The sequence below is a fragment of the Leptonychotes weddellii genome, chromosome 4, assembly GCF_054177405.1.
Source record: "Leptonychotes weddellii isolate Sample4059 chromosome 4, ASM5417740v2, whole genome shotgun sequence".
NCBI lineage: Eukaryota > Metazoa > Chordata > Mammalia > Carnivora > Phocidae > Leptonychotes > Leptonychotes weddellii.
The window spans coordinates 95,802,707-95,828,245 of record NC_138372.1 but is presented as its reverse complement, the minus strand read 5'-3'; the positions used below and the strand labels follow the sequence as shown (position 1 = coordinate 95,828,245).

The 25,539-nt window shown below is 49.8% G+C and overlaps 1 protein-coding gene and 2 pseudogenes across 3 annotated transcripts in view; 1 reads left to right on the top strand and 2 right to left on the bottom strand.

Annotated features, from left to right (window-relative positions):
* LOC115944872 (acyl-coenzyme A thioesterase THEM4) overlaps positions 1-6,133 on the top strand; it is a 41,421-nt gene extending 35,288 nt beyond the window's left edge. The window contains exon 6 of one of the 3 annotated variants that reach the window (XM_081815969.1): positions 3,936-6,133. In XM_081815969.1, the coding sequence (XP_081672095.1) occupies positions 3,936-3,937 (2 nt within the window). In that variant the 3' untranslated portion in view covers positions 3,938-6,133. Of the gene's footprint in view, positions 1-1,499; positions 3,411-3,935 lie in introns of those variants that run through there. The other 2 variants (XM_081815967.1, XM_081815970.1) reach the window with 2 other exon arrangements.
* LOC102750001 (terminal nucleotidyltransferase 5C-like) lies at positions 3,950-4,862 on the bottom strand (annotated as a pseudogene).
* On the bottom strand, positions 4,873-17,541 carry LOC145721066 (RNA helicase Mov10l1 pseudogene; annotated as a pseudogene).
* Between the last annotated feature and the right edge of the window lie 7,998 nt (positions 17,542-25,539).

The window sequence follows — 25,539 nt, the reverse complement described above, 5'->3', positions numbered from 1 at the left end:
AAACCTTCCCTGGTTAAATCTCACTCTGACTAATCCCAGTCTGTACCTCTTCAGTTCAACACGGCTAGAAAAAAATATGTAACTGTGCATACTGTTGTCCCTTAAAATCCATGCTGCTAGCTCAGTTTGGAAAAAAAAAGAAAAAAAAAAAATTTAGTATTAGTGATTATGTCAGTGGATTAGCAGGACAGGAGTTAGGTTTTGTGGCACCTAAAGCTTGCACAGTTTAAGAAATTAAAGAAAAAGAATGCAAAATTGGGTACAAATATGCGTTTTTATTTAAAATGAGGAAAGAAACCACAGCATGCTCCTGCTGCTGCTGACATAATTACTAAATTATACTCCCACCGGCAATATATGAGATTCTGTTGATCCCTGTCTTCTCTAGCATTTGGTAAAGTCAGACTTCTGAATTTTTGCCAATCAAATGGTTATATAATGTTATCTCTGTGTGATCTTGATTTGCATTTTCCTGATCACCTATGAAGATGAGCATCTCCTCATACATTTACCATACTTGTTTTCCATTCTGTAAAATTCCTATTTGTTCAGCCTCTTTTGTTGTTTCCCCCCCCCTTTTTTTTTAACTGATTTACAGGAGTTCTTTCTGTATTTTGTATTAATGTTTTTACTGGACGTATAACTGCACCTTCCAGTATGTAAGTTAACTTTTATTTGCCTTAAGGTATCTTTTTTATGAACGGAAGGTTTTTTTCATGTTACTGTAGTTGTATTTATTAAATTTTTTTTTCCTTTATCATTAATGCTTTTTGTGTCTTATTATTCATTCCTCCTCCCCACCCCCTGCCAAGTATCAGCTGTTTGCAGAAATGATGGATAAAAGAAGCAGGAATAAGATCCTGAATAATTTGAATCCATAGTCAATTTAAAGACTCCATTCCAGGCTGTGGTTTATGTGTCCTATCTCCCTAAGGTTTTCAGTATCAAAGGTTCCAGATTGGCTTAGTTGTAATTTCACTTCCTTTCACTTTCCTAACTATCTCTAGTGAAAGTGGTAATGAACCATGAAATGACCAAGTGGGAGAGGACCGGTTCCCAGAGGCACTATTGTATTGTGATAGTCAAAAGCTGATTCTTAATTTGGCTAAGAAAGGAGAGTAGGCCCAAAGATGGAAGGTACAAATATGAATCAAAATCCCTTTCCTGGGGCACCTGGGTGGCTCAGTCGATAAGCGTCTGCCTTTGGCTCAGGTCGTGATCCCGGGGTCCTGGGATCGAGCCCCGCATTGAGCCCCGCATCGGGCTCCCTGCTCAGCAGGGAGTCTGCTTGTCCCTCTCACACTCCCCCTGCTTGTGTTCCCTCTCTCGCTGTCTGTCAAATAAATAAAATCTTTTTAATAAATAAATAAATAAATAAATAAAGTGCTTCTGTTTAAAAAAAAAATCCCTTTCCTTAACTATATATTTCTACTCAGATAAGTCCCATCTGACTGCAGTCAGCTGACTTACAATCACCTTCTGTTATTTTGTTTGTTTAGGTTTATTTGTAAAACTAGATCCTAAAAAAAGTTTGACATAAAAGAGCTTCTGGTGCATTCTACACCAATCTGCACTACTTCCCTCCAGAAGAAGCTGTTGTCTCCAGTTCTGCTCTACTTACCTACTTTTGAGTCCCCCAGAGGGTGAAGCCTGCTAACACTGATCTTCCTCAACAAATCTTCGGAATACAACTCCAGGAGCTCTATTTCCACCTTCTAAACTCTTTAACACAGAAGGACTCCGTGTGACAGTATCAGCAATTCTTAGTGTCTCCTTAGAATAAGTTTCTGGTTCTCCTAAATTTGAATGGGCTCCTTAAGGTTGCACAAGCATGATATTTCCCCCATTTCAGACTGAAGAAAAAATTCATATTGAAACTCTTACCACAAACTTGAAAATGCCAGAAAACCAAAGGAAGGAGTGTGTGTGTATGTGTGTTATAAAGGGGGGAAAATCGGAGGGGGAGACGAACCATGAGAGACTATGGACTCTGAGAAACAAACTGAGGGTTCTAGAGGGGGGGGGGGGGGATGGGTTAGCCTGGTGATGGGTATTAAAGAGGGCACGTTCTGCATGGAGCACTGGGTGTTATACGCAAACAATGAATCATGGAACATTACATCAAAAAAGAAAAAAAGGAAGGAAGAAAGAAAGAACAAGGCTAACTTTATTGTATCCAAACAAATGGTTTTGGCCACGGTAGGAAGTACGACTAGTTCCTATAGGAATGAATGAATACTTCAGATCTGGATCCTAGAGATTAAACAACCGTACCATTTTTAACATAAGCTGTCCTGTTGTGTCTTACCAACGACATAGTTGATCATCACTGGAAGGAACCTATATTTACTTCCTAGGTATCTTCATTCAGGCTGCTATAACAAAATATGACAGACTTGGGTAGCTTATATACAACAGAAAGTTATTGTTCACAGCTCTCGAGCCTAGAAAGTCAAGGATCAGAGCACCAGCACAGTCACCTTCTGGTGAGGGCTAGCTTACTGGCTTAGAGCTGGCACCTTCTCACTGTGTCCTCATGTGGTAGAAGGGGCTAGAGATTCTCTAGATCCTCTTATTAGGGCACTAACCCCACTCATGAGGGCTCCACTACTAATACCATTAGGATTTCAACATAGGAAGGCAGGGGCAGGAACAAATATTCAGGCCTTCACATTAGGCCTTCCATGACAAAGTACCACATACTGGGTGATTTGAAAAAACAGGGGAACTCATTGCCTCGCAGTTCTGGGAACCAGAAGTACAAAATCAAGGTTTCTACAAGGCCAAGCTCCCTCTGAAGGCCTCAAGCCTCTCTCCTGGCTGCTGGTAGCCTCAGTCATTCCTTGGTTTGTAGATGCATCACTGCTGCCTTCACATCATCTTCCCTTTGGCCAAATTTCCCCCTTTGTATAAGGACACCAAGTCATTGGTAGGGCCCACACTAATGACCTCACTTTAACTCAATTACCTCAATAAAGACCTCATTTCTGGGGCCCCTGGGTGGCTCAGTCAGTTAAGCATCTAACTCTTGGTCTCAGCTCAGGTCTTGATCTCAGGATCGTTGAGTTCAAGCCCTGCATTGGGCTCCACGCTGGTCGTGGAGACTAAAAAAAAAAAGACCCCATTCCAAATATGCTCACATCATGAGGTGGGGGATTAGGACTTCAGCATACCTTTTGGGAGGACACAGTTCAACCCATAACAGAACCTTAAACAAATGAAAGATGAAAAAATGAATTGGGAGACTAATGTTCTAGGAAACCTATTCTACTTCTAATAGATTGAATAGAATCTACTGCAGATAATAGTCTGGGCTTCAGTTTCTTTCCTTTCTTTCCCCTTACTAAAAGTTTAGGTTGAACCGCATGAAATAGCCATTTTCAAAGATCAGAATGGTCAGATATTGACAATTTCCTATGGCTCGACCTAATGACTTAGGGATAGCCTTGTGGTGCCCTACCCAGTCATCCTTGCACAGCCAAAAGATCTGCTGGACTCCTCCACTGCCGGAGCTGACTGACCCTGGGATGGCCAAGCCCAAAAAAGACTCCCAGCCCTAGGGCCCACCTGCAGCTCCCAAGCTGCAAGAAGGCCCCAGCAGAGGATGGGGGTCACAGTGACGGTGAGGCTAGCAGTTCCCTGTCCCTAGAAATCCTGGTAGAGCCTGGGGAGGCACCTGGCCCGCAGCTGTGCCATTCGCATGTCTCGCAGCAGCCACCCTTTCTTCCTGGTCTTCATCTAATGACACTGGAGACCGCGGGCTCTTGTGGCAGCTCTCACAGCTTGCCCTCGTGGGTCGTAGGCATGTGTACAAACGTGAAGCTGAAGGAACGAGCCAGCACTGCTGTCCAGCTTCACTTAATTAGTAGAAAGGAGTTTAGACAGAGGGTACTTCAAAAATGTCACTTATTTGCACAGGCTTGCCACACCGCTAGAGCACACCAGGCCTTCACCCGAGCTAAAAAGCACCCAAATGAAAGAATGCCAGAGGACCAGTTTTTCTTCTGTTAAGTATGCGCACACCTCCCTCCCTCTCCGCATGTAAGGTTTGCTCACTGGTGTGATGGTGCCCAGGCCGCACTGTAGTATGCGGGTGCTGGGCCTGGCGTGGCACAAAGTCAGCCAAGGGAAAGCTCCGTGGCTGTGCCCGCAGGGTCCCGGGCTTGACCAAGCCCGCATGCTTGCCTTCCTCAGTCCTGGAGTACCTGGAACGCTCCAGAGCTTTGATTGCTTCCTGGTCTGTGGGCCGGAGTCCCGCACGAGGAGGTTGCTGTACTTGAGCAGTCCCCCGCCCCTGATCTCTTTGGGGTTCTTGGTGGCGATCAGTCTGTTCTGCAGGCGGTCGAAGTCTTTCTCGAAGTCCCCATACACACTCTCCCCGATCACCATGGGGTGGACGCGCTCAGAGATGGGGCTGCTGGAGCAGTCGTAGAAGAAGAGCAGAGAGTCCAGGATGATCTGAAAAGAGTCTGCGCTAAATTCAAACTGGCGCCGGATGGAGTCAACGAATTTCAGCTCCACGTTCTTCCCATTCCTGTTGGAGAGGGAAATCAGGCTCCAGCGGTCAGTGTCCGTGCAGACCTTCACCAGCTTCTGGACATACGCCTCCTTCAGGGTGACTGGGCTGATCTTGAGCTTGTTCATGCCCTCTAGCAGAAAGTTTGGAAGGGAGCACAGCACCACATCCCTGACCAGCTGAAATTCTGCCTCCGTGGGAAGAGCCACATGAAAGATCAGGTGCTGTCTTTGCAACACAGGCTGTTGTCTTTGACCAAGACGTGGCCCGTTGCAGAGCCGTTCAGCCTGACATCCTACACTTTGATGCCTGCCTCCTCCAGCCAGCCGCACTCGAGGTGCCCCATGTGAGCATTTATTTCGGTGATGGGTTGCAGTAACTGCCCAGCAGCAGGAATGGGCTGGTGTGGAGAACAGACAGCAGGCTCCATCTGACCCCATGGCCCCCATGCTCATGGCCAAGGCCAGGACACAAGGCAGGCTGCAGGTGCCCCAGCACAGAGGTGAGGACAGCAGCTCCCTAGGATGTGGTGCCAGGCCTCCTGGCCATGCCTTACCAACTGGGGCTGTGGACCTGGTCCTGTGGGTCCCTCTGATCCTGACTTTTTGCAGGGACTGCAGGTCAGGAGGCAGATCGCACCCTGCGTAGACACCATTGGTAATGCTGTATTCCAGTAAAGCACCAAAACAGGGATGCAGAACATGAGGATTTCCCAGCACAATCAGCAAGGCTTTGGGTCTGGTGATTGCAACATTAAATCTTTTTGAGTTGGATAAGAAACCCAAAAAATACCTATCATCTTCAAATCTATCTTCATTTGACCATGCGGTGGAGATGATGATGACCAAATATTCTTGCCCTCGAAACTCCTCTACTGATCCGAACTTTATGTCCATCAGATCAACATTTCGCAAAATAATTTTGATTTTTTCCACCTGCTTCCGGTAGGGCATGATCACACCGATGTCACTTGCAGACACTTGGCTGGTGATGCCCCTGGCCAGGAGGCAGCAACAGCGCATGACCTGAACCACGATGGGCTCCTCCCTTCATGAGCTTTGCTGCCCTTCACGCCATGAAAATGAGGGGGAAGCCTTTCTCTGGTAACTTCTCCCAGTCCAGCAGGGAGGTCACCCCACTTCAAGCTCTCTGTGGTAGAACAGCCCGGACAGCAGCACCAGCAGAGCTGGGTGGGATCTATAGTTTCTCACGAGCTTTGTAACCAACAGGGGGTTGTAGGCACCACAGCACCAAAAGCATCTTCATCCTTCAGATATGCTGGCCGGGACATCAGTCTTTCCAACACAGAAACATTCAGCCCATAAGCCATGGCGAGTCTAGACTTGATGATGGGTCCAAACTGCATGGGGTCTCCGGCAAGGACAGTCTGGCCGTTGGCCTCTGAAACCAGCCCCAGCGGAATAAGGCGTTCCGGCTCACTCGCCTGTCCTGCTTCGTCCACAAACATGTGTAAAATGTCCAACTCTCCCTCCTATTTGGTAAAAGAGACCCCTGCTGCTGCATGTCATGCTTATGATCCTGAAGTGCAAGGCCTTCCAGATATCTTCTCCAACTTTGCAGTCCGGTTTGATGGCATCAGTGACTGTCTCCTTGAACCTGCCCAACTTTGCAGTCCGGTTTGATGGCATGAGTGACTGTCTCCTTGAACCTGCAGGTGGCATTTACATGGACCATGGTGCCAGGCCACAGCACCTGGCTCTCGTGCAGCCACAGACACACGAGGTCGGCCGCACTGTTGGAGGGTGCCCAGACCAATATTCGACTGTCCCGCAAAGCGTAGTTCACTGTAAAACAGCCTCTAGAACCGTCACCGTCTTCCTGGTTCCAGGAGGTCCAGAAAGAATATACGGGAGTGGGCGGCAGTCGCCACTCAGGATTCTTCTAGCCGCTAACTTCTGGTTTTCATTGAGCACAGGATTGAAAAATTCCTTCTCTCGCCTTGGGGATCTGAACTTCATTTACTAGATCAGTTGACTTTTCAGCAAAGGCCACTGGCCTCAGCGTGTCCTGGGCACCAGCCCGCCTCTCCTTTGCTGCGTGCTTAGTATGGTCCTTCAGGGCTTTCCTATTCTTGATGGTGGACTATCCATTGTTTTTGGTGTCTTGTGCATCGTTCCAATTCCCTGTCACTTGGGGAGACTGTAAAATGATTTCTTCTGGAAACAACACTTTAACAGCTAAGTGGGTGACGTGTTCTAGTGCAAAGTGACACCATCTGCTTGTAGTCCTGTTATATGTGAATTCCACATCCATAGGCTCAAAGTTATATGCTTGCTCAAATTCTGGGTTAAGTTTAAGAATTATGTATCTTCATGAATCTCAGTCACATAGCCGAGTATTTGATGACATGTCCGTTGTACTCTTGAGTTTTTAAAATCAGCTTATCACCTGCGAACAGAGAAGGCCTACTTTCAGCCAATCCTGGGACCTCCAGAACCAGCAGGTCACCCTTTCTTTTCAAGGTGACCCCACTCATGTTATACTCTTTCAGTTCTATTTCTGCATGAATCTCAAGTCAAAGTCGAAAACTTTTCCTTGTAGTTCTGATAAGGAAAATCTGTGTCCTAAGATGGCCGACTGAGCCAGAGAGAGAGCCCCAGTCCTTGCCCCAGGGCTCTTCCGGGTTCTTCCTGCTCTGCTTCCCACGAGCACCAATCTGGGTTCTTCTCCCTGCCCCGCTTCGCGCATGCACCAAAAGTGCCCAGTATGCGGAAGTAGATGTGTATAAATTGCCCCCTTTGTGCTCGGGGCTCAGACCTTTGGAGAGCACTCTCCTCTGGGCCCGCCAGCGTTAAATAAACCTCCTATCCTCCAAGATCTCCGGGTGCCGCTTGGTTCTTCCGTCGGGCAGTCCAGTCCAGGTTCCGTAACATATGGTTCCCTGACCGGGAAACCCAACCGCGATGGCCCATTGTTGCCACCAGTTTTGGGGGCAACGGCGGGGCGGTAACTGAACGAGGGATCGTAACAGAGAAGGCATGCCTGCCTAATTTTCGCCACTCTCCCACCCCTGTCACCTCGGGCTGGCCCTGCTCCTCTGTTCCCGCCGGACTTGAGGAGACTTGGCAGGTGAGGACCTGGTCCTGATGTTGGATTCCCGTAAGGCCTGGGGCCCCAGGACCCAGACAAGCCCACCCCCACTGGGATGTAAGGGGAGCCTGATCACCTCCCAGAGACCTCTTAGAGGTCTCACAGGTAGGGACTCCCAGGGAGGGAATGTAATAACTTCTGGAGTGTGAATGTGTGAGTGAACATGCAGTCCAACCTGGCTTGCTCAAGCAGACTGATTCTGTGACTCCACAGGCGGGCACCCTTAAGGTCTCCGGAGTCTGAGTGGGCCCGTCTGCGATTCCGTGGTGAACAGCATACAGTCTGTGGAGGCATCGGAATAGTTTCCGACCGTAAGTCACAATGCTGAGACCACTACGGCTAAGCTCCTTCAGGACACAGCCAGATGGGCATCTGATTGGTCTCCTCATCTCAGGAGGCACCCCGCCCCCCTTTGTCTGTCTCTGTGCCACCACACACAGAGAAATCACCATGGGGTCAGGGCAGAGTAAACCTACGGTTCTAGAGACCATGATCAAAAATTTCAAGAAGGGGTTTTCAGGAGACTATGGAGTCAGGATGAACCCCAGCAAGTTGAGAACCCTATGTGAATTGGAATGGCCCACCTTTGATGTTGGGTGGCCTTCAGAAGGAACATTGGATGTCCCAACGATTCGTCGAGTATGGTGAGTCATAACAGGAGAACCGGGACACCCTGACCAATTTCCGTACATTGACTCCTGCCTAGGAATTGCTCAGACCCTCCCCCCCGGGTGCAATTCGCTTGCAATAGGCAGGGACAGGCCAGAGTCTTAATAGCCTCATCCAAGCAACCTAAAGAAAATCAGCAAAAATCCCAGTCTCCACAAATCCTAGCCAGAGATCCCAAGGATGAACCAACCCTGTCCCCACTGTACGTACGCCCAAGACCGCCTACACCTGGCCCTTCAGCTCCAGACACTCTGCCACCATCGGTTTCACTGGCGCCCCCAGGCCCAGAGGATCCACCGGTGCCCCTAGGCCTAAAAGATCCCCTTTCTCCAGGACCAGCAGCCAAGCTGTGCCCCAGGCCGGGTGCAAGCACCCTCCAAATGCTGGTACGAGAGACACAGGAACCCAAGAGGCACAATGAAGACAGGACAATCCAACCTGGCCATTTCATGATGTATTATCAGCCCTTCACCACTACTGACCTCCTCAACTGGAAACATAACACCCCATCCTACTCTGAGAAACCACAGGCTATGGTAGACCTCATAGAATCCCTCTTCCAGATTCATCGGCCAACCTGGGAAGACTGCCAACAGTTCCTCCACACACTATTTAACACAGAGGAAAGGAGGAGAATAATGAAAGGTGCACCTTTCCAAGGAACCTGGAAGAGCATGCACCAGCGGGAGTCATCAGCCCTGCTGCCCGGGCTAATACAGCCACACCCGAAGAGCGCCCAGCATGGGACTTCACCACAACCAAGGGACAGGCCCACATCCGCCGGTACCAGGAGGCCCTCCTCCAGGGAATCCAGGTAGGAGCTAAGAAACCCAAAAATATGACTAAGGTATCCTCAGTCACTCAACAACCAGGGGAGTCCCCCGGGGACTACTACGAAAGACTATGTAAAGCCTACAGGATATACACTCCATTTGACCCCGAGGCACAGGAAAGCCAACAGATGGTAAACACTTCCTTCATGGCTCAAGCCGCCCCAGACATCAGAAAAAAACTTGAGAAACTAGCGGGTTTTGCCGGGATGAACAACACCCAACTAACAGAGATTGCCAATAAGGTCTACACGAACAGGGAGGTCGCAGCCAAACGGGAAGCCGACAAAAAGATGAAAAAGAAAGTCAGCCTCCTGGCCACTGCCTTTAAAGAAAAGGACAACACAAAGGCAGGGAGACCCCAACCACCGAAAGGGGGGAAGCCCAGAACCCCCTTGGCAAGGGATCAATGTGCCTCCTGTAAAGAGAAAGGACATTGGAAAAACGAATGTCCCAACCGGGGAAAGGCTTAAAGAGCCCAGTCACTACAAGGAAGAACCCCGAGAGGAGGACCTCATAAGGCCTTGCGGGAATGGACTCAGACTGAGGGGGACTGGGCTCTTTCCTCCTTGGTCCCCATGAGCCCACGGTCAAAATGAAGGGGGGGCCAACCAGTGACTTTTATGGTTGATACTGGGGCCGAGCACTCTGTTGTCCCCTCCCCAGTGGCACCTTTCAGCAAAAGGACTGTGACCATCCTCATGGCCACCGGGATGCAGGCGATACAACAGCCCTTTTGCCAGGCTCACCAGTGCAAACTCGGGGGCCACAAGGTCCGACACGAATTCCTATATCTGCCCGATTGCCCCATCCCTCTCCTGGGCCGAGACATACTCTCCAAGCTTAGGGCTCAGATAATCTTTGAGCCCACAGGACACACTAGCCTCTCACTGAACCCAAGGCAGGAGGAGACAAGGTCTCTAATACTAGCAATTACCACACCAAGGGAAGAAGAATGGAGGCTATTCTGTGCCCAGACCCAACCGAGCAGCCCGCCGGAGTTCAGACTCACCTTCCCTTCAGTATGGGCTGAAAACAACCCACCTGGACTAGCCCAGAATCGGGCCTATCATTGTTGAACTGATCCTAGGAGCCCAACCTCAGAAGCAAAGGCAATACCCCCTTCCACAAGAAGCTAAGATCGGCATCCAAGAACATTTGACCAAACTCAAAGAAACAGGTATTCTAGTCAAGTGCCAGGTGGCCTGGAATACCCCACTCCTGCCAGTCAAGAAGCCAGGAGGGGGATACCGACCAGTTCAAGACCTGTGGGCCATCAACAAGGTGACCATCTCTCTTCACCCAGTGGTTCCGAATCCATACACCCTCCTCGGCCAAATCCCAGGGTCGGCCAGATGGTTCACTTGCCCAGATTTGAAGGATGCCTTCTTCTGCCTCTGCTTAGCTCCCCAGAGCCAGCCACTATTTGCCTTTGAATGATCTGAACCTGATACAGGGCGCCAGATGCAACTGACTTGGATGCGCCTCCCGCAGGGGTTTAAAAACTCACCAACCCTCTTTGGGGAAGCGCTGGCCGCAGACCTCGCCAGCTTCCCAAGAGAGGCCACATGATGCACCCTCCTCCAGTATGTGGATGACCTCCTCCTCGCCAGTGACACACAAAAAGACTGCACAAAAGGCACAAAGGCCCTCCTACAGCTCCTGTCAGACTCGGGATACCAATCCTCAAGGAAGAAGGCACAAATCTGCCAACAACAGGTCCGATACCTTGGTTTCCTCCTTACCTAAGGGAAGAGAGAACTAGGGTCGGAGAGGAAAAGAGTCATCATCTCCCTGCCACAGCCCCAGACAAAAAGGGGCCTACGAGAATTCCTGGGGGCTGCAGGATATTGCCACATCTGGATCCCTGGGTTCTCAGCAATAGCAAGACCCCTTTATGATCTCTTAGGGGGACCAGATCGAGAACTCCCTACCTGGACTGAGGAAGCAGAAGCCGCTTTCACAGAGGTAAAGACTGCCCTGGGGTGGGCTCCAGCCCTGGGCCTACCAGATGTAGAAAAACCCTTCAATCTCTTTGTGCATGAAAAGGAAAAAATAGTGCTCGGGGTAGTCACCCAGACTGTTGGACCCTGGCAATGGCCAGTTGCTTACCTGTCAAAGAAGCTGGAGCCCATGGCAGCGGGATGGCCGCCGTGCCTCAGGGTGCTGACAGCCACAGTCCTACTCATCAAGGAGGCAGACAAACTTACCCTGGGGCAAGAACTTAACGTCAAGGTCCCTCATGCAGTTGTGTCCTTCATGAACGCACAGGGACCCCGCTTCCTTTCCAACTCTTGGCTAGCGCAGTACCAAGGGCTCCTCTGCGAAAACCCACGGGTCACCCTCAAAACAGTAAGGACATTAAATCCAGCAACCTTTCTCCCCACAGAAGAGGGGGAACCAGACCATGACTGCTCCGAGGTGACTGATGAAGTGTACGCAAGCCGTCCAGATCTGCAGGATCAAGCCATAAAGAATCCAGAGCTCAAGCTGTTCAGTGATGACAGCAGTTACCTACAAGAGGGTGCCCAGAAAGCAGGTTATGCAGTAACCACAACCACTGAAGTCCTAGAAGCTAAGGCATTACCAGCTGGATGGTCAGCTCAACATGCTGAATTATATGCCTTAGTCTGAGCCTGAGCCCTCGGTGAAGGCAAGCGAATCAACATCTATCCTGACTCTCGGTGCACCTTTGCTACTGTACATATACATGGAGCCATCTACAAGGAAAGGGGCCTCCTAACCACAGCCGGAAAAGCTATCAAGAACAAGGAGGAGATACTGAGACTCCTCGAAGCCGTCTGGCTTCCAAAGGAAGTAGCAATCCTTCACTGTAAGGGACACCAGAAAGGAGACGACCCCATAGCGTGGGGAAATCGTCTGGCAGATGAGGCAGCCAAGACCACAGCCAGTGAGGACATGGACAGAGCCCGTTCCCTCACCATGGCCTTAACACCCCCGGAAGAAGTCCCCCCACTTCTTCTTAGTTACACTAAAAAGGAAAAGAATGGGCCATGGCTGAGGGAGTCACCCTGACTGAAAAGGGATGACAGATGATGCCAGATGGGTGCATCTTTGTTCCAACAGCAACTGGAGGGCATCTAGTCAAGGAATACCACCAACTCACTTATCTGGGAAAAACTGCATTAGAGGCCCTTCTCAAGAAGCACTACTACATCAGTCAGCTGCCAGCATTATGCCGAGCAATGAGTGAATGATGCATAACATGTGCTAAAAATAATGCTCGGTCTGCACCACGGCCCCCGCCAGGTGTCCAGAGGCTGGGAGCAACCCCCTTCGAAGATCGAGAGGTAGACTTCACAGATGTGCAGCCGAGCAGGGGGTTCAGATATCTCCTAGTAATAGTATGCACATACTTTGGGTGGGTCGAAGCCTTCCCGACTAGGACAGAACAAAGCCGGGAAGTAGCTAGAGTCCTCTTGCAGGAGATCGTGCCCCGGTTCGGCCTGCCATTAACAATCCATAATGACAATGGACCCGCATTTGTGGCAGACATTGTACAGGTCTTGACCAAATCTCTCAACATCACCTGGAGACTCCACACCGCTTACTGGCCCCAAAGTTCAGGGAAAGTAGAGCAAATGAATCACACCTCACTTGAGGGAACCTTACCAAAGTTTTGTCAGGAGACTAACCTCCCATGGCCAATCTGCTACCCCTAGCTCTCCTGCATGCTCGCTGCACACCCGGGACATCAGGTTTCTCCCCATCCGAATTAATATATGGCCGGCCTCCCCCGTGCTTGGGAAGCCTTCCAGAAAACTTGCATCAGGTTGGAGATAAAGGGATAAAGGAGCAGCTTCAGGCCCTGGGGGCCACCCTGAATAAATTACAAAAGTACACCATCAAGAGGGCCCCAATCTCCTTAGGGTCTCAGGTATACTCCTTCCAGACAGGGGACTCAGTTTGGGTCAAAGATTTGAAGAAAGACCCCCTCAAACCGCAGTGGACAGGGCCCCACACTGTTGTTCTAACCACTGCCCTCAAGGTCTCAGGTGTCACCCCGTGGGTCCACCACTCCAGAGTGAAGAAAGCTCATCATTCAGACGAGGAGCTGTGCCAGTGGAGAGTCCAGCCAGACCTCACAAACCCACTCCGGCTTCACCTTCGGCGACACCTCACCGACTGATGGACACCTGCTCACCGTGGTCTCTGGCTCTCATCGGCATGATTTCCCTCATCTTGGGGGTCGGACTCTACACTGTTGCCCCTCCTGACTGGACTTTCCCCCAGAGGCTTACTATTGTCATTGCTTATTGGGTGTCCCTAGGGTGCATTACTGCACTTACTTGTCCACAGGTTTCATTTGCTGTCAGGTTAGCCATGATGGCTCCCTCTACCTAAGGTCGTAGATCCCACTTTTACTGGCCCTCTGCTGTCTACTCCTGAGCACATTTCACCATGGTTTTCCTGGCCCCAGTCAGTCCCGGTCTTCTGCTACCTGGTCTGCTTTTCCTCTGCACTGCCTCTAGCTTGCCCGGCCAGGCAAGGGGGACAACTCTCGTATCACCATTACTGGCAAATGAACTTTCCAGCTTATCCCCCTCAATCCCACACCAGCGCCCCCACTGACTTCTTCCACCTGGGATGGGCACACACCAAAGGTTAACCTCCATTTTGAGGGATGCCAGCTTCTTGATACCTCCTGGGAACCTCATAGAGAGCGTTCCTACCATGGCCCTCAGTCTGGTTACCAGCTGGTAGATATCTACATCTGTGGGGCCATATGCCTCGACAGCCAAACACCTGCCCTCAGTTCTGCTCGCAAGCCTGGGGATGTGAGTCATGGGTGGCAACTTGGCCAGGAATGGAACGATGGTCCACCAGGTGGCACCTCAAACAGCACAGTGACATCCAGATTTCCTTGTCACACAAGGCCACCCCATCCTCTTGCCCTAACAATCACTGTATACCGCTCACCCTCTCAGTCTTAGAACCCAATGCCACATCATGGGCTACAGGAATCAGTCTCCTGTTGGGCCAATATCACCCTATGGGGACCGACCCCATGGCCAAATTTATGATTAAGTCCATGTTCACGCCAAGGCTTACAGTCAACCCCCAGAGTCAGACAGAAAATAACTTGACATGGCGTATCCCTGGGTCCCCCACCCACACGCAGCAAGCATCTATAGCACAACTGTTAGGTATGATTAACGCCTCCCACCAAGTGCTTAACCACCCAAATCCACCCCTAGCGTCTGACTGCTGGATCTGTATAAAGTCCAGTCCCGTCCAATACCTAGGTGTCATCCTCAGCCAATCTACCGTGTCACCTCCCACCTCGGCCTGGGGACCACAGATTATCCCTTTCTGGCTCCAGTACCGCTATATGGCAACTCTTCCTCTCCCATCATGGGCTGTAGCTGGATCTGTGCGTCTAACAACACTTTTCTAGCTTGTGATCAAGGTGTATACATCTGCATCACCTGGCGCAATCAATCATGCACGCTTGTCAGTCTCTTACCCAATCTTTCAGTCCTCCCTGGGAGGACTCTCCATATGCCCCACGCATATGGAGACCTCCTAGCCTCCTGGACGCTCCCCCGGGGCCATCCCTCTTATCGTGAGCCTGCATCAGATGTTGCCTTAAGCACCACTGGCGTCGGGATGTCTCAGGTTCAGTACCAGGGGTTTACTCAACAACTCACGGCGGATTTTTCCACCCTCATTCAGTCAGCCCCGGCCCTGCAGTGCCAACTCAATTCACTGGCCTCAGTGGTCCTCCAAAACAGGCGCGGGCTCGACTTACTCATGACCACGCAGGGGGCCTCTGCCTCTTCTTACAGGAGGAATGTTGTGTCTACGCTAATGAGTCGGGGGTGGTCCAAGAAACTTACCCAATTACAGGAATCAGTGCGTCATCGGTGGGAAACACTCCAGCGGACAACTTGGTGGGATTCCCTCGCACAATGGTGCCCTTGGTTCACCCCCTTGTCGGCCCCCTCCTATTGCTTCTCCTTATAGTGGCATTTGGTCCTTGTATTCTTTTTTTTTTTTTTTTTTTTTTAAAGATTTTATTTATTTATTTGAGAGAGAGAATGAGACAGAGAGAGCACGAGATGGGGGAGGGTCAGAGGGAGAAGCAGGTTCCCCGCCGAGCAGGGAGCCCGATGCGGGACTCGATCCCGGGACTCCAGGATCATGACCTGAGCCGAAGGCAGTCGCTTAACCAACTGAGCCACCCAGGCGCCCCGGTCCTTGTATTCTTAATGCCCTTACTAGGTTTATCACTACTCAAATTGCTAAAATCAGACTCCAATTACTCCTTACTCACTATCGCCCCTTAGAAGATGAAAATGATGCCCTCTAAACTAGGTGTTTAAAGGGGCATCAAAGGGGGGAATGATAATGAAAATGTGTGTCCTAAGATGGCCAACCGAGCCAGCGAGAGAGTCCCAGTCCTTGCCCCGGGGCTCTTCCGGGTTCTTCTCCTGCTCAGCTTCCCGCTTGCACCAATCCAGGTTCTTCTCCCTGTCCCACTTCGCGCAGGCGCCAAAAGTGCCAAGTATGTGGAAGTAGAAGTGTATAAATTGCCCCCTTCGTACTTGGGACTTAGACCTTTGGAGACCACTCTCCTCTGAGCCTGCTGGCGTTAAATAAACCTCCTATCCTCCAAGATCTCTGGGTGCTGCTTGGTTCTTCCATCGGGCAATCCAGTCCAGGTTCCGTAACAGTTCGAGATGTTGAAAAGCTCTACGAGTAATGGCTGAAAGTTAGAAAGTCAATTTTTTGTTCCACACATTTCTTTTTTTTTTTTTTTAAGATTTTATTTATTTGTCAGAGAGAGAGAGAGAGCACGAGCAGGGGGAGCGGCAGGCAGAGAGAGAAGCAGGCTCCCCGCTGAGCAGGGAGCCTGATGCGGGACTTGATCCCAGGACCCTGAGATCATGACCTGAGCCGAAGGCAGATGCTTAACCACTGAGCCACCCAGGCATCCCTGTTCCACACATTTCTTAAAGATTTTATTTATTTATTTATTTGACAGAGAGAGGGAGAGAGGGAACACAAGCAGGGGGAGTGGGGGAGGGAGAAGCAGGCTTTCTGAGAAGCAGGGAGCCTGATGCGGGGCTCGATCCCAGGATCCTAGGATCATAACCTGAGCCGAAGGCAGACACTTGACAACTGAGCCACCCAGGAGCCCCTGTTCCACACATTTCTTAAGTCTATCTGGTATTAGATACTGTGGAAGAAAACTTGGAAGTTGTCATCTTGAGTTCCTTTTCTGTGTGGTCACAACTGTACTTTTTGTGGATATTAATGTGGTTGAACTTTCAGACCTTTCCCAAGAAAATGGTTCTGGGACGGCTGTTAGTGACTCCTCTCCACTCAATGACATTCACTTCAAGGAACCGCCCAATTACAAAGCTGGAGTAGCAGAGCAGAAGGAGTTCCTTGTAGGGGCTGGGGCCAGAATTCTTTGCATCACATATAATCACCATCAGGGCTCTTCCACTTGGAGGGATGAGCCCTCCGGGCTCCAGCTCTGTCACCTGCTTCCCCAGCTTCCTCTTTTCTTTGTCCCCATCTTCTCCTTCACAAGCACAGACAGTCCTCTGGAGAGACTTCTTTGTTGTTCACCACACCGCTCTCTGACACCTGACAGGTTGTGGGTTTTTTGGTAGCTATCTAGTGAGTTAATATTTTCATCTGAAAAATTCTTCTCCTTCTCAGGAACAGGAACAAGAGACCCTACTGGGCACGTTTGGGTTTTATCCAGCATTTGAAATCTGAATTGTTTTGCTTTATCCCAGCCAGCCAGTTTACAGATGACTAAAGTTTGAGGAATATCTCCTTTATTCTCTATCCAGATCACCATATTGTTACTTCCTCCTTCTTTTAATGTTCCAAAATTTGTCATCCTCGTGACTTCAATATCACCTTTCTTTTTCAATAAAAGGGCTCCACAGGACTCATCGGCAGCCTCCTCAAAGGCAGCGAAGTCCTGTCTTTTCACTGGGGTCATGCCTAAGGCTCTCCAGACGTAGCATGACTGGCTGCTCTCCACCACCACGGCACGGGCCATGTCATGTCTTTGAGGCACGTATCCTTCAGCAGGTTTCAGAGAGTCCAAGGTGAAAAAGATGCTGTCATCTATCACCCCGTTTCTCCCACACAGGCTAGAAATGCAGACCTTCGCTAACACTCTCCAGAGAGAAGTATGTGGTGGGACTGATGTAGCCAGCACCCTCCATCAGCGAAGTCACGCGGTCAGTCAGCGCTCAGGGGCTGGAGTCGGACAGCCCTCTGCCATGGTTTTTGCTGTCGTCTTCCCACTTATCAGAGACTAATTGCTTTCATTTCATTCGATACCTTATCTTCTTGCACAACCGCAATAACTTCCTGTCCAACATTGAGAAGCACTTTGCTAGTCACATTGGAGAAGTAGATCAAATATTAAATATATGACTATATTTAACTTTTTAAACATAGTCAAAAATATTTTAAATATTTTAAAAATATTTTTGACTAACTATATATATTTACATATATACTGTACATGTTATAAATGTATATACTTTTTAACAATTTTTATTAGATTTCTAATCAAATACTATAATAATTTCTTTCATAAAAAGTTAAATATTTATAACACTATCAATTTGAGAAAAGACAAACAAAAGAGTAAAAAATTCAATAGCCACTCACGCATATCTAAAATATGAAAAAAAAAAAAAAAGCTTCCATAAAGTCACCCAAGTCCTCTGTCCATTTGCGACACGCTCCACAAACATCCCTAAGTTTCTGAAGAGCCTACTTTAGAGTCGAACACCATCTGAACTGTAGCGCTGTTACCTCTCCTTCTCTTACTTTATACTTCATCCCTTCTTGCCCAAATACAGGCCTCACATGGACAGGGCCCCTAGGCTGCCCCTCCCCCATCACAGCTGACCCTGGTGTTTATTTCTGTTCAAAACTCGGAGGCAGAAACTTCTAGACAATTGCTAAGATACAGTCATGGACATCAGTTGTTTTTGGTCTGCCCACTATCCCTGCCTCCCGGTCTTCTGGTAACAGGACGGTGCTTTCTGGTTTCATTTGATTCAGTGTGTATGGGGGTGCTGCCAATCACAGCCCTGGCAGGGGGGCAGGTGCTTGACCAGCCTTCATCAGTCATAGCTCTTCATCCCTTGACCGCAGACATGGGTCCAAGAAGGGGACACATAACCTAAGTAATTAGTCTTGCCCTGGGATTTTATATGTGGATGACAAGTAAGGGAAGTGGACAGATTCAGATCTGTTTTGGAAATACAACCCAGGAGCCTTGATTAACCTCAGTGAATTTGAGTTTCCTCCTCTATAAGATGAGGGACTTGGACCAAAGGACCAAATGTTTTGGAGGCTCATCCAGATTTAGACAGTCTGAGGTTCTGTAGGAGTTAAGCTATGAAGAAGTCAGTCTGTCTGATCCAGCCGTGCCCTTTCTGGGAGAGGGTACTTGGCAAAATTGTGCATCCAGAGAAATGTCACTTCTCAGACTCAAGGTTGTGCCCCTTCTCCTTAAAACCTACTTTTAGGGTGCCTGGGTGGCTCAGTCATTAAGTGTCTGCCTTTGGATCGGTCATGATCCCGGGGTCCAGGGCTCCCTGCTCCACGGAAAGCCTGCTTCTCCCTCTCCCACTCCCCCTGCTTGTGTTCCCTCTCTTGCTGTATCTCTCTCTGTCAAATAAATGAATAAAATCTTAAAAAAAAAACAAAAAACACCTACTTTCAGGTTCCCAGTTAAACTAAGAAATAAAATAAAATAACTAATAACTGCTCCCATTGTGACCTTTGCAGGAATATTTACCTTTTAAAAGAGAGGCAAAACTTTAGCCTCTCTCACATGAGCAACGCATGGTGCAATAACTCTCAATATCACAATATGTAAACAGGTGAATGTGTGTGCATATGTGTGAATATGTGTGCACACATGGTAGTTATGTGAGTCTGTATGTGTGAGCATGTATGCAGGTGAATGTGTGTACAAATGCCATGTGTGTGCGGGCATGTGCCTCTGTATCTCTGACTACATACGTGTGTGTGTTTGTGAGTGTGTGTGCGCCTGTGTGTACACTGCCTGGACACGTGTACAGTATGATTCATGTATGTGAATGGGTAGATGTGTACACACAAACCCTTGTGTGTTGTATGCGTGTGTGTATGTTTCTGAGCGTGTATATCCACATCTGTGTATACGTGAGTGCATCTGTGTATGTTTGTGCATATGTGAGTATGTGTAGCCATGCACAGTATGTTTGTAAGTTAGCACACGTGCCCGTGTGTGGGTGTGTGTGCACACAGGCATGTGCATGCACTGAAACAGCCAGGGGACTCAAGCGGCAGTGCTGAAGGTAGGGGCGAGGAGTAAAGCCCTGGGGTTCACAGTGGCCAGGAGCCAGGCCTGCTCAGCCTAGCAGAGGGCACCAAGGGAGGGAGCAAGGCTTTCTCAACACCAAGGAACTCTACACGGAGCAGCCGCGACACTGTTCTTTGCTGATAGGGCCACCAAGGCGCGCTGCTGATGCCATGTGCCCAGTGCCCAGCCATGGTCAGGAGAGCTGCCCTCTGAGGAGGCCACACCCTCGGAGCTCCCCTGCCCCGCTGAGCCAGGAGCCCCGGCCTCAGGAAGGGACCTCCCTATGGGTTCTTCCTTTGTCTTCGGAGAACCCAAGGCAGAGCCCCAGCCAGACACTCCCGGGAAGCCTGGCTTCGAGGAGGGAATCCAAGGTTAGGCTGGTTTAATGTGAAACGTAATCTCTACCTGTCACTCGAAGAATGGAATGGTTCATCTCCTCTCCCAGAGCCGTGTGGATAGAGCCCTGCGATCGCCCAGGAGAGGAAGAACTGTTTTTTTTCAGATGCTAATCATCCAGGGTTTATGGGCTCTGGGAACTCTAGTGAAAGATGGGAAGAATTTGGAGAAGCCACGTGGGGTCTAAGTGAAGGTCTGAGGACTGGCTGGGGAGAAGGGGTGGTGGAGAAGGGTGGCTACAGGGAGGCTGGCAGGGGAAATTGCCCCCAGAAGGAGGGGCTTCCTTGCCTGGGAAGCACAGAGGTGGGAGCCTGAGGCGGGGCAGCCTGAGGAGGCTACCCTGTGAGGGCACTGGTTAAGGCCTCCTCCGGGGACCACTGGGCTGCTGACTCACCCCGTGAGCACACTCCCAAGGCCTAGAGGAGGCTCCTCCTGGAGGCCTGAAGAGGAATCGCCTTCGCACCCTCCCCCTCCCCTAGCCCATGCCAGGTGGTCGGCAGGAGGGCCGCCCTGTCAGGGCCACAGGCCTCGGCTCCGCACCCACGTGACAGAAACGCACTCTAGCCCCGGGGTGCCAGTGACTTGGGGAAAGCGGGCAGAAATACTGGGCACCCCACAGCAGCTAGGGAAGCCACCATCTCCTGTGCTTGGAGGCCTCACAGACTTGGCCCCTGAACTAGTTCAACAGATGGTTGACACCCCTGTTTCAGAGTTCTCAGGGAAGAAAGGGTTCCAGGTATCATGGGAGCAGTGTTAGCCGTTTGATACGTTTTTGAAATGCAATGTGACCTTACTTTGTGCCCGAAGCTAGTAAAGCAGATTTGCCAGTGGCACCATGTGGCTGTCCCTTTGATTTGAAGGTACCACCTCTCAGGTAACTGTCTGAGTTTGAAGAATAAGGGATTTCAAGTACAGGCCTGGCTGGGAACTAGGAGCCCCACCCTGAGTGTGCGCACACACCCTCACACACCCATTCAGGATTTGCCACTTCCTGAGCTTAGAGGTCCTGGCCCTCTGCCTCTTGGCAGTTCACAAATAGGAAGTCCAGCTGAGCTGTGGTCGGGGCTCTCACATCTGCGGGGAGGGGAGCACAGGTCCCCATCAGTCCCCGTCAGTCCTGGCACCTTGTGCTGGGCCGGGACCCCCTCCATCAATGCAGTGATCACACCAGGCCGCAGCACCCAGAGCCAGTGTCTGCTTATCAGCTGCCCAGCTCCCCTGGGCACAAGGTCTCCTGCCACAGCCCTGCCCACCCTTCCCCGCAGGCAACACCCGCCAGCCCACCCCTACAGGGCCCCTCTGGGCACAGCGCTTAGCAACCACTTCTTTTAGCTCCATTCCAAGCCCAGGTTTCATGAAGGCAGCCTCCCTACGCCCGCCTTCCAGTCTTGGCTCCTGGAAGGCTGAGCCTCTGCCTTTCCCCCAGCTGCTCATTCACAGGTCCCACACACAGCACAGACAAAACCCCTTAGCAACTGGATGGAGCGAAAACCCCAAGGAAACTGGTTTATCGGTTTCGACACTGGACTGTGTGGTTTTCCTTTCCAAAGTGCCTACCATGGGGGTCCAGGGTATAAAATGAATCCCAGGAGGGTCCCTCCGTGAGGGAGCCATAAAAAGAAGACCGCTCTGGGGGTAGTCAGAGAAACGGCACCCGAGCAGAAGAGCCACGGACTCCTGGGAGAACGGTAGTGTGAGAAGGGCCAGGAACAACCTTATAACCAGCTGGCAGGATCAGCAGCCTGCCAGACTAGATCCAGTCAGAGGCATTTGATTTGGTGCACACAGTGTACTTATAAATTGGTTGCAACGTTTAAAAGTTGGAAGGTTTCACATAACATAAAAGTCTGGCTTTTCTGGAGAAATTAGAAAGCTGATAACTGGGCCTATGTTCCTTCCCGGCAACTCCTAAGGGGAGCAAGACCAGGGCAGCCCCTTCTGAGTGCCCTCAGTTTCCCATCACTCAGCCTGGCCCCTGACCCTTGGCGCAGAAGGTCAAGAAACCAAGCTTCCCTGAGGTCAGGGCCAGCCTGACCAGTCTGAAGATCAGTCAGGGACTGAGAGAGGCATGGGCAGTCTGGGAGCCCTCTAGAAATTGCAGGGATGAGTATAAGAGCCAAGTCTTCAGGAGGGATCGAGTTCACAGAAGAGCAAAGACATGTAGGAAGGCCACTAGGGAAGTCCCTTCCTCATCCAGAAGGGCCGGATGGGGCCATCCTGACAACCACTCCGAAGTGTCCAGAACTCACCATCACAGCCGGGAGTCGGCCAGCCCACGTGGGGGAGCTCCACCACATGTCCAGAATGGTCTGCCAGGGCCCCCAAGCTGAGAAAGACTTTGTAAGAGTTCTGGAAATGTTCCTTTTTACCTGTTTCCTCTTAATGATTTACAGTAAATATCTCTAAGCAGAAAGTGTCCCATGAGTTTGTTTGGTGGGAGCAGGGGAGGAGGGCAGGCTGGGGAGACTAAGGGCTACAACATAGGAGAGAAATTCCCAAAGAAACAGAGGTGGGTGTAAATTCAGATTTGGGAGCCTGCTAGAAGGAATAAAGAGTCCTGGGCCTGGGAAGTGATCCATGGAACCTACCAGGCCTTGATTACCCCTGAAGTTTCTACAGCAGTGATGTGCTGGAGCCAGGTCCTACCAGCTTGCAGGAGCCAATTGTCTACAACCTTCCCCAGCTTCACAGTCAGGGTCCGTGGCTTCATACTGGTAGCTTGAAAGCAGCCACCATGGGAATATTTCCACCATGGCATTGGCAAACTTCTGAGCCCTCCCCACCCCCAAGAGGCAGTTGTTAATTATCTACCCACATGCCACTGCTGGTTCTCCTGTGGACCACCTACCTGTCAGATCTGGCCCAGGATGTGCTTCTGGGGACAGGTCGTATCACAGTGAGAAAAACCCCCAGACTCCACATTCCCCCATGGGTCCCAAACAGGAAATGAACCAAGCAGGCAAACAGGCTAAATCAGAATCCAACAGGAGTTCTAAATTATAATGAACTTTCACTGACTTCCCTCTGTTTTCTTTTTTTCTTTCTTTCTTCCTTTTTTCAGAATGTTTATTATTTTTATTTTTTTATTATGTTATGTTAGTCACCATACAGTACTTCATTAAGTTTTATTTTTTATTTAAGTAATCTTTACACCCAACATGGGGCTTGAACTCATGACCCTGAGATCAAGAGTTACATGTTCCTCTGACTGAGCCAACCAGGGGCCCCATTCCCTCTTTTTCCTAATTGCTTCTCCAGAGAGTCCAGGTCTGGGGAGAAGCTTTCTTTCCTCTAAGCGAGTTTTCTTTTTTCTTTTTTTTTTTTTTTAAGATTTTATTTATTTATTTGACAGAGAAAGACACAGCGAGAGAGGGAACACAAATGGGGAGTGGGAGAGGGAGAAGCAGACTCCCCGCCGAGCAGGGAGCCCGATGCGGGACTCGATCCAGGGACTCCAGGATCATGACCTGAGCCGAAGGCAGTCGCTTAACCAACTGAGCCACCCAGGCGCCCTTCTTTTTTCTTTTTGAGCTGTGTTCACATAGAACAATTGGGGCCAAAGTTTGTGTTGTAACAAATCCCATTCAAGGCACTGGCCAATACCTTTCCACCTCCCTGCATAGCTGACCGCCCAGCCCACATCTAGACGGGGCTCAGTGTTGCACAGAGAACCTGCGAGATGAGTGAAATGGCCTTGAACAGCCTCATCCATTCACTGACTGCAGGGCCACATCCATGCTTTTGCCGTCAGCATAGACGGTCTCTCAGATATATTTCTAATCACCTTCCATCTGTCATGCCCTTGACCCTTGATGTCACAGACATCACCAGGTCTTTATTTTCTTTTATCTCTTCTAGATCTCTTCCCTCCCAGCTGGGGAATGAAGGTTGATCTGCTGAGCAGCCCCTTCATTTCCCTGTATTGCCCTGGGCCACAGCACCCAGCTGAACATCAGCTCAAGGAAAATTAGTTATACAAGAAAAGAAATTTAACTATAGTACTTGGCCAGACTGAGAACAAAACTTACATAAGTATATGATGTAAATATTTGAAAGCAGATTTTTTTTTAAAGATTTTATTTATTTATTCATGAGAGAGAGAGAGAGAGAGAGAGGCAGAGGCAGAGGCAGAAGCAGGCTCCCCGTGGAGCAGGGAGCCCGATGCAGGACTCGATCCCAGGACCCTGGGATCATGACCTGAGCTGAAGGCAGACGCTTAACCGACTGAGCCACCCAGGCGTCCCTTGAAAGCAGATTTAACCAAAAGTTGTGAAACAACTCAAGTCGCAGGATGTCCACAGGAAAATTTTCCTGTTTTTCTCCTTTATAATTGCACAGCACTTCTTTTTTTTTTTTTTTTTAAGATTTTATTCATTTATTTGACAGAGAGAGACACAGCGAGAGAGGGAACACAAGCAGGGGGAGCGGGAGAGGGAGAAGCAGGCTTTCCCACTGAGCAGGGAGCCCGACGCGGGGCTTGATCCCAGGACCCTGGGATCACGACCTGAGCCAAAGGCAGATGCTTAATGACTAAGCCACACAGGCACCCTGCACAGCACTTCTGACACTAGATGTGTGGGGTTTCCCAACACCAAGAAATTCTCTGCAACACCAGGTAGATGTCCTACAATTCAATTCTTATTTTTTTAATATTTTATTTATTTATTTATTTATTTGCGAGAGGGAGAGAGCACGCAGGGGGAGGGGTAGAGGCAGAGGGAGGAAGAGGGAAAGAATCCCAAGCAGACTCCTCTCTGAGCTCGGAGCCCAACTCAGGGCTCAATCTCATGACCCTGAGATCATTACCTGAGCCGAAGCCAAGAGTCAGACGCTCAATTGACTCAGCCACCCAGGCCCCCTACAATTCAATTCTGACACTAACTGGAGTTAGGTGCAGACTCCACAGGTTAATGACTTAGTCCTACGACACTGCCCCCCCACTTCTGATGCCAATGGCAAGTGGTGGGTCCCTAGGTTACTTACACAATGTCTGTCTGACTTGGCTACAAATCAGAGGTTCCCATACCCTTTGTCTTAGATTCAATTGTTGGCTGGAACTGCTCACAGAACTCCAGGAAACACTTGTGTTTACTGGTTTATTATAGAATAAAGCATATGATAAAGGATACAGATGAACAGCCAGATGAAGAGATACATAAAATGTGGTCTGGGAGGGTCTTGAGCACAGGAACCACTATTCCCATAGAGTTGGGGTGTATCAACCTGGAAGCTCTCCAAGCCCTGTACTTTCAGTATTTGTATGGAGGCTTTCACTTAGGCATAATGGATCATTAACTCAATCTCCAGCCCCTGTCCCCTTCTTGAAGAATGGAGGGTGGTACCTGCTGGGGAAGGTCATCAGGAAGACATGACTGCTGGTTGATCCATAAGTTGAACCCTAGTGATCAGAGGTCCTCTCCCCCACCCCTGTCCTTGGAATGTGGGTTTCACTTTCCTTTCCTACTCTGAGAGGCTGCTCCAAGGACACAGTCCCTTGAGTAATGATGTGGTGTTGAGAAGCCCTGCATAAGTATACATGACTGAATCCAGTTAAGGCCCCTCTCTCCCTAAACCTAAAATGTGCCAGGTGGGTGCAGGGATCCACTTGTCTGGCTGCCACCCAAGACTAGCCTCTCCTATAAGTTCCCTTTGCTCCT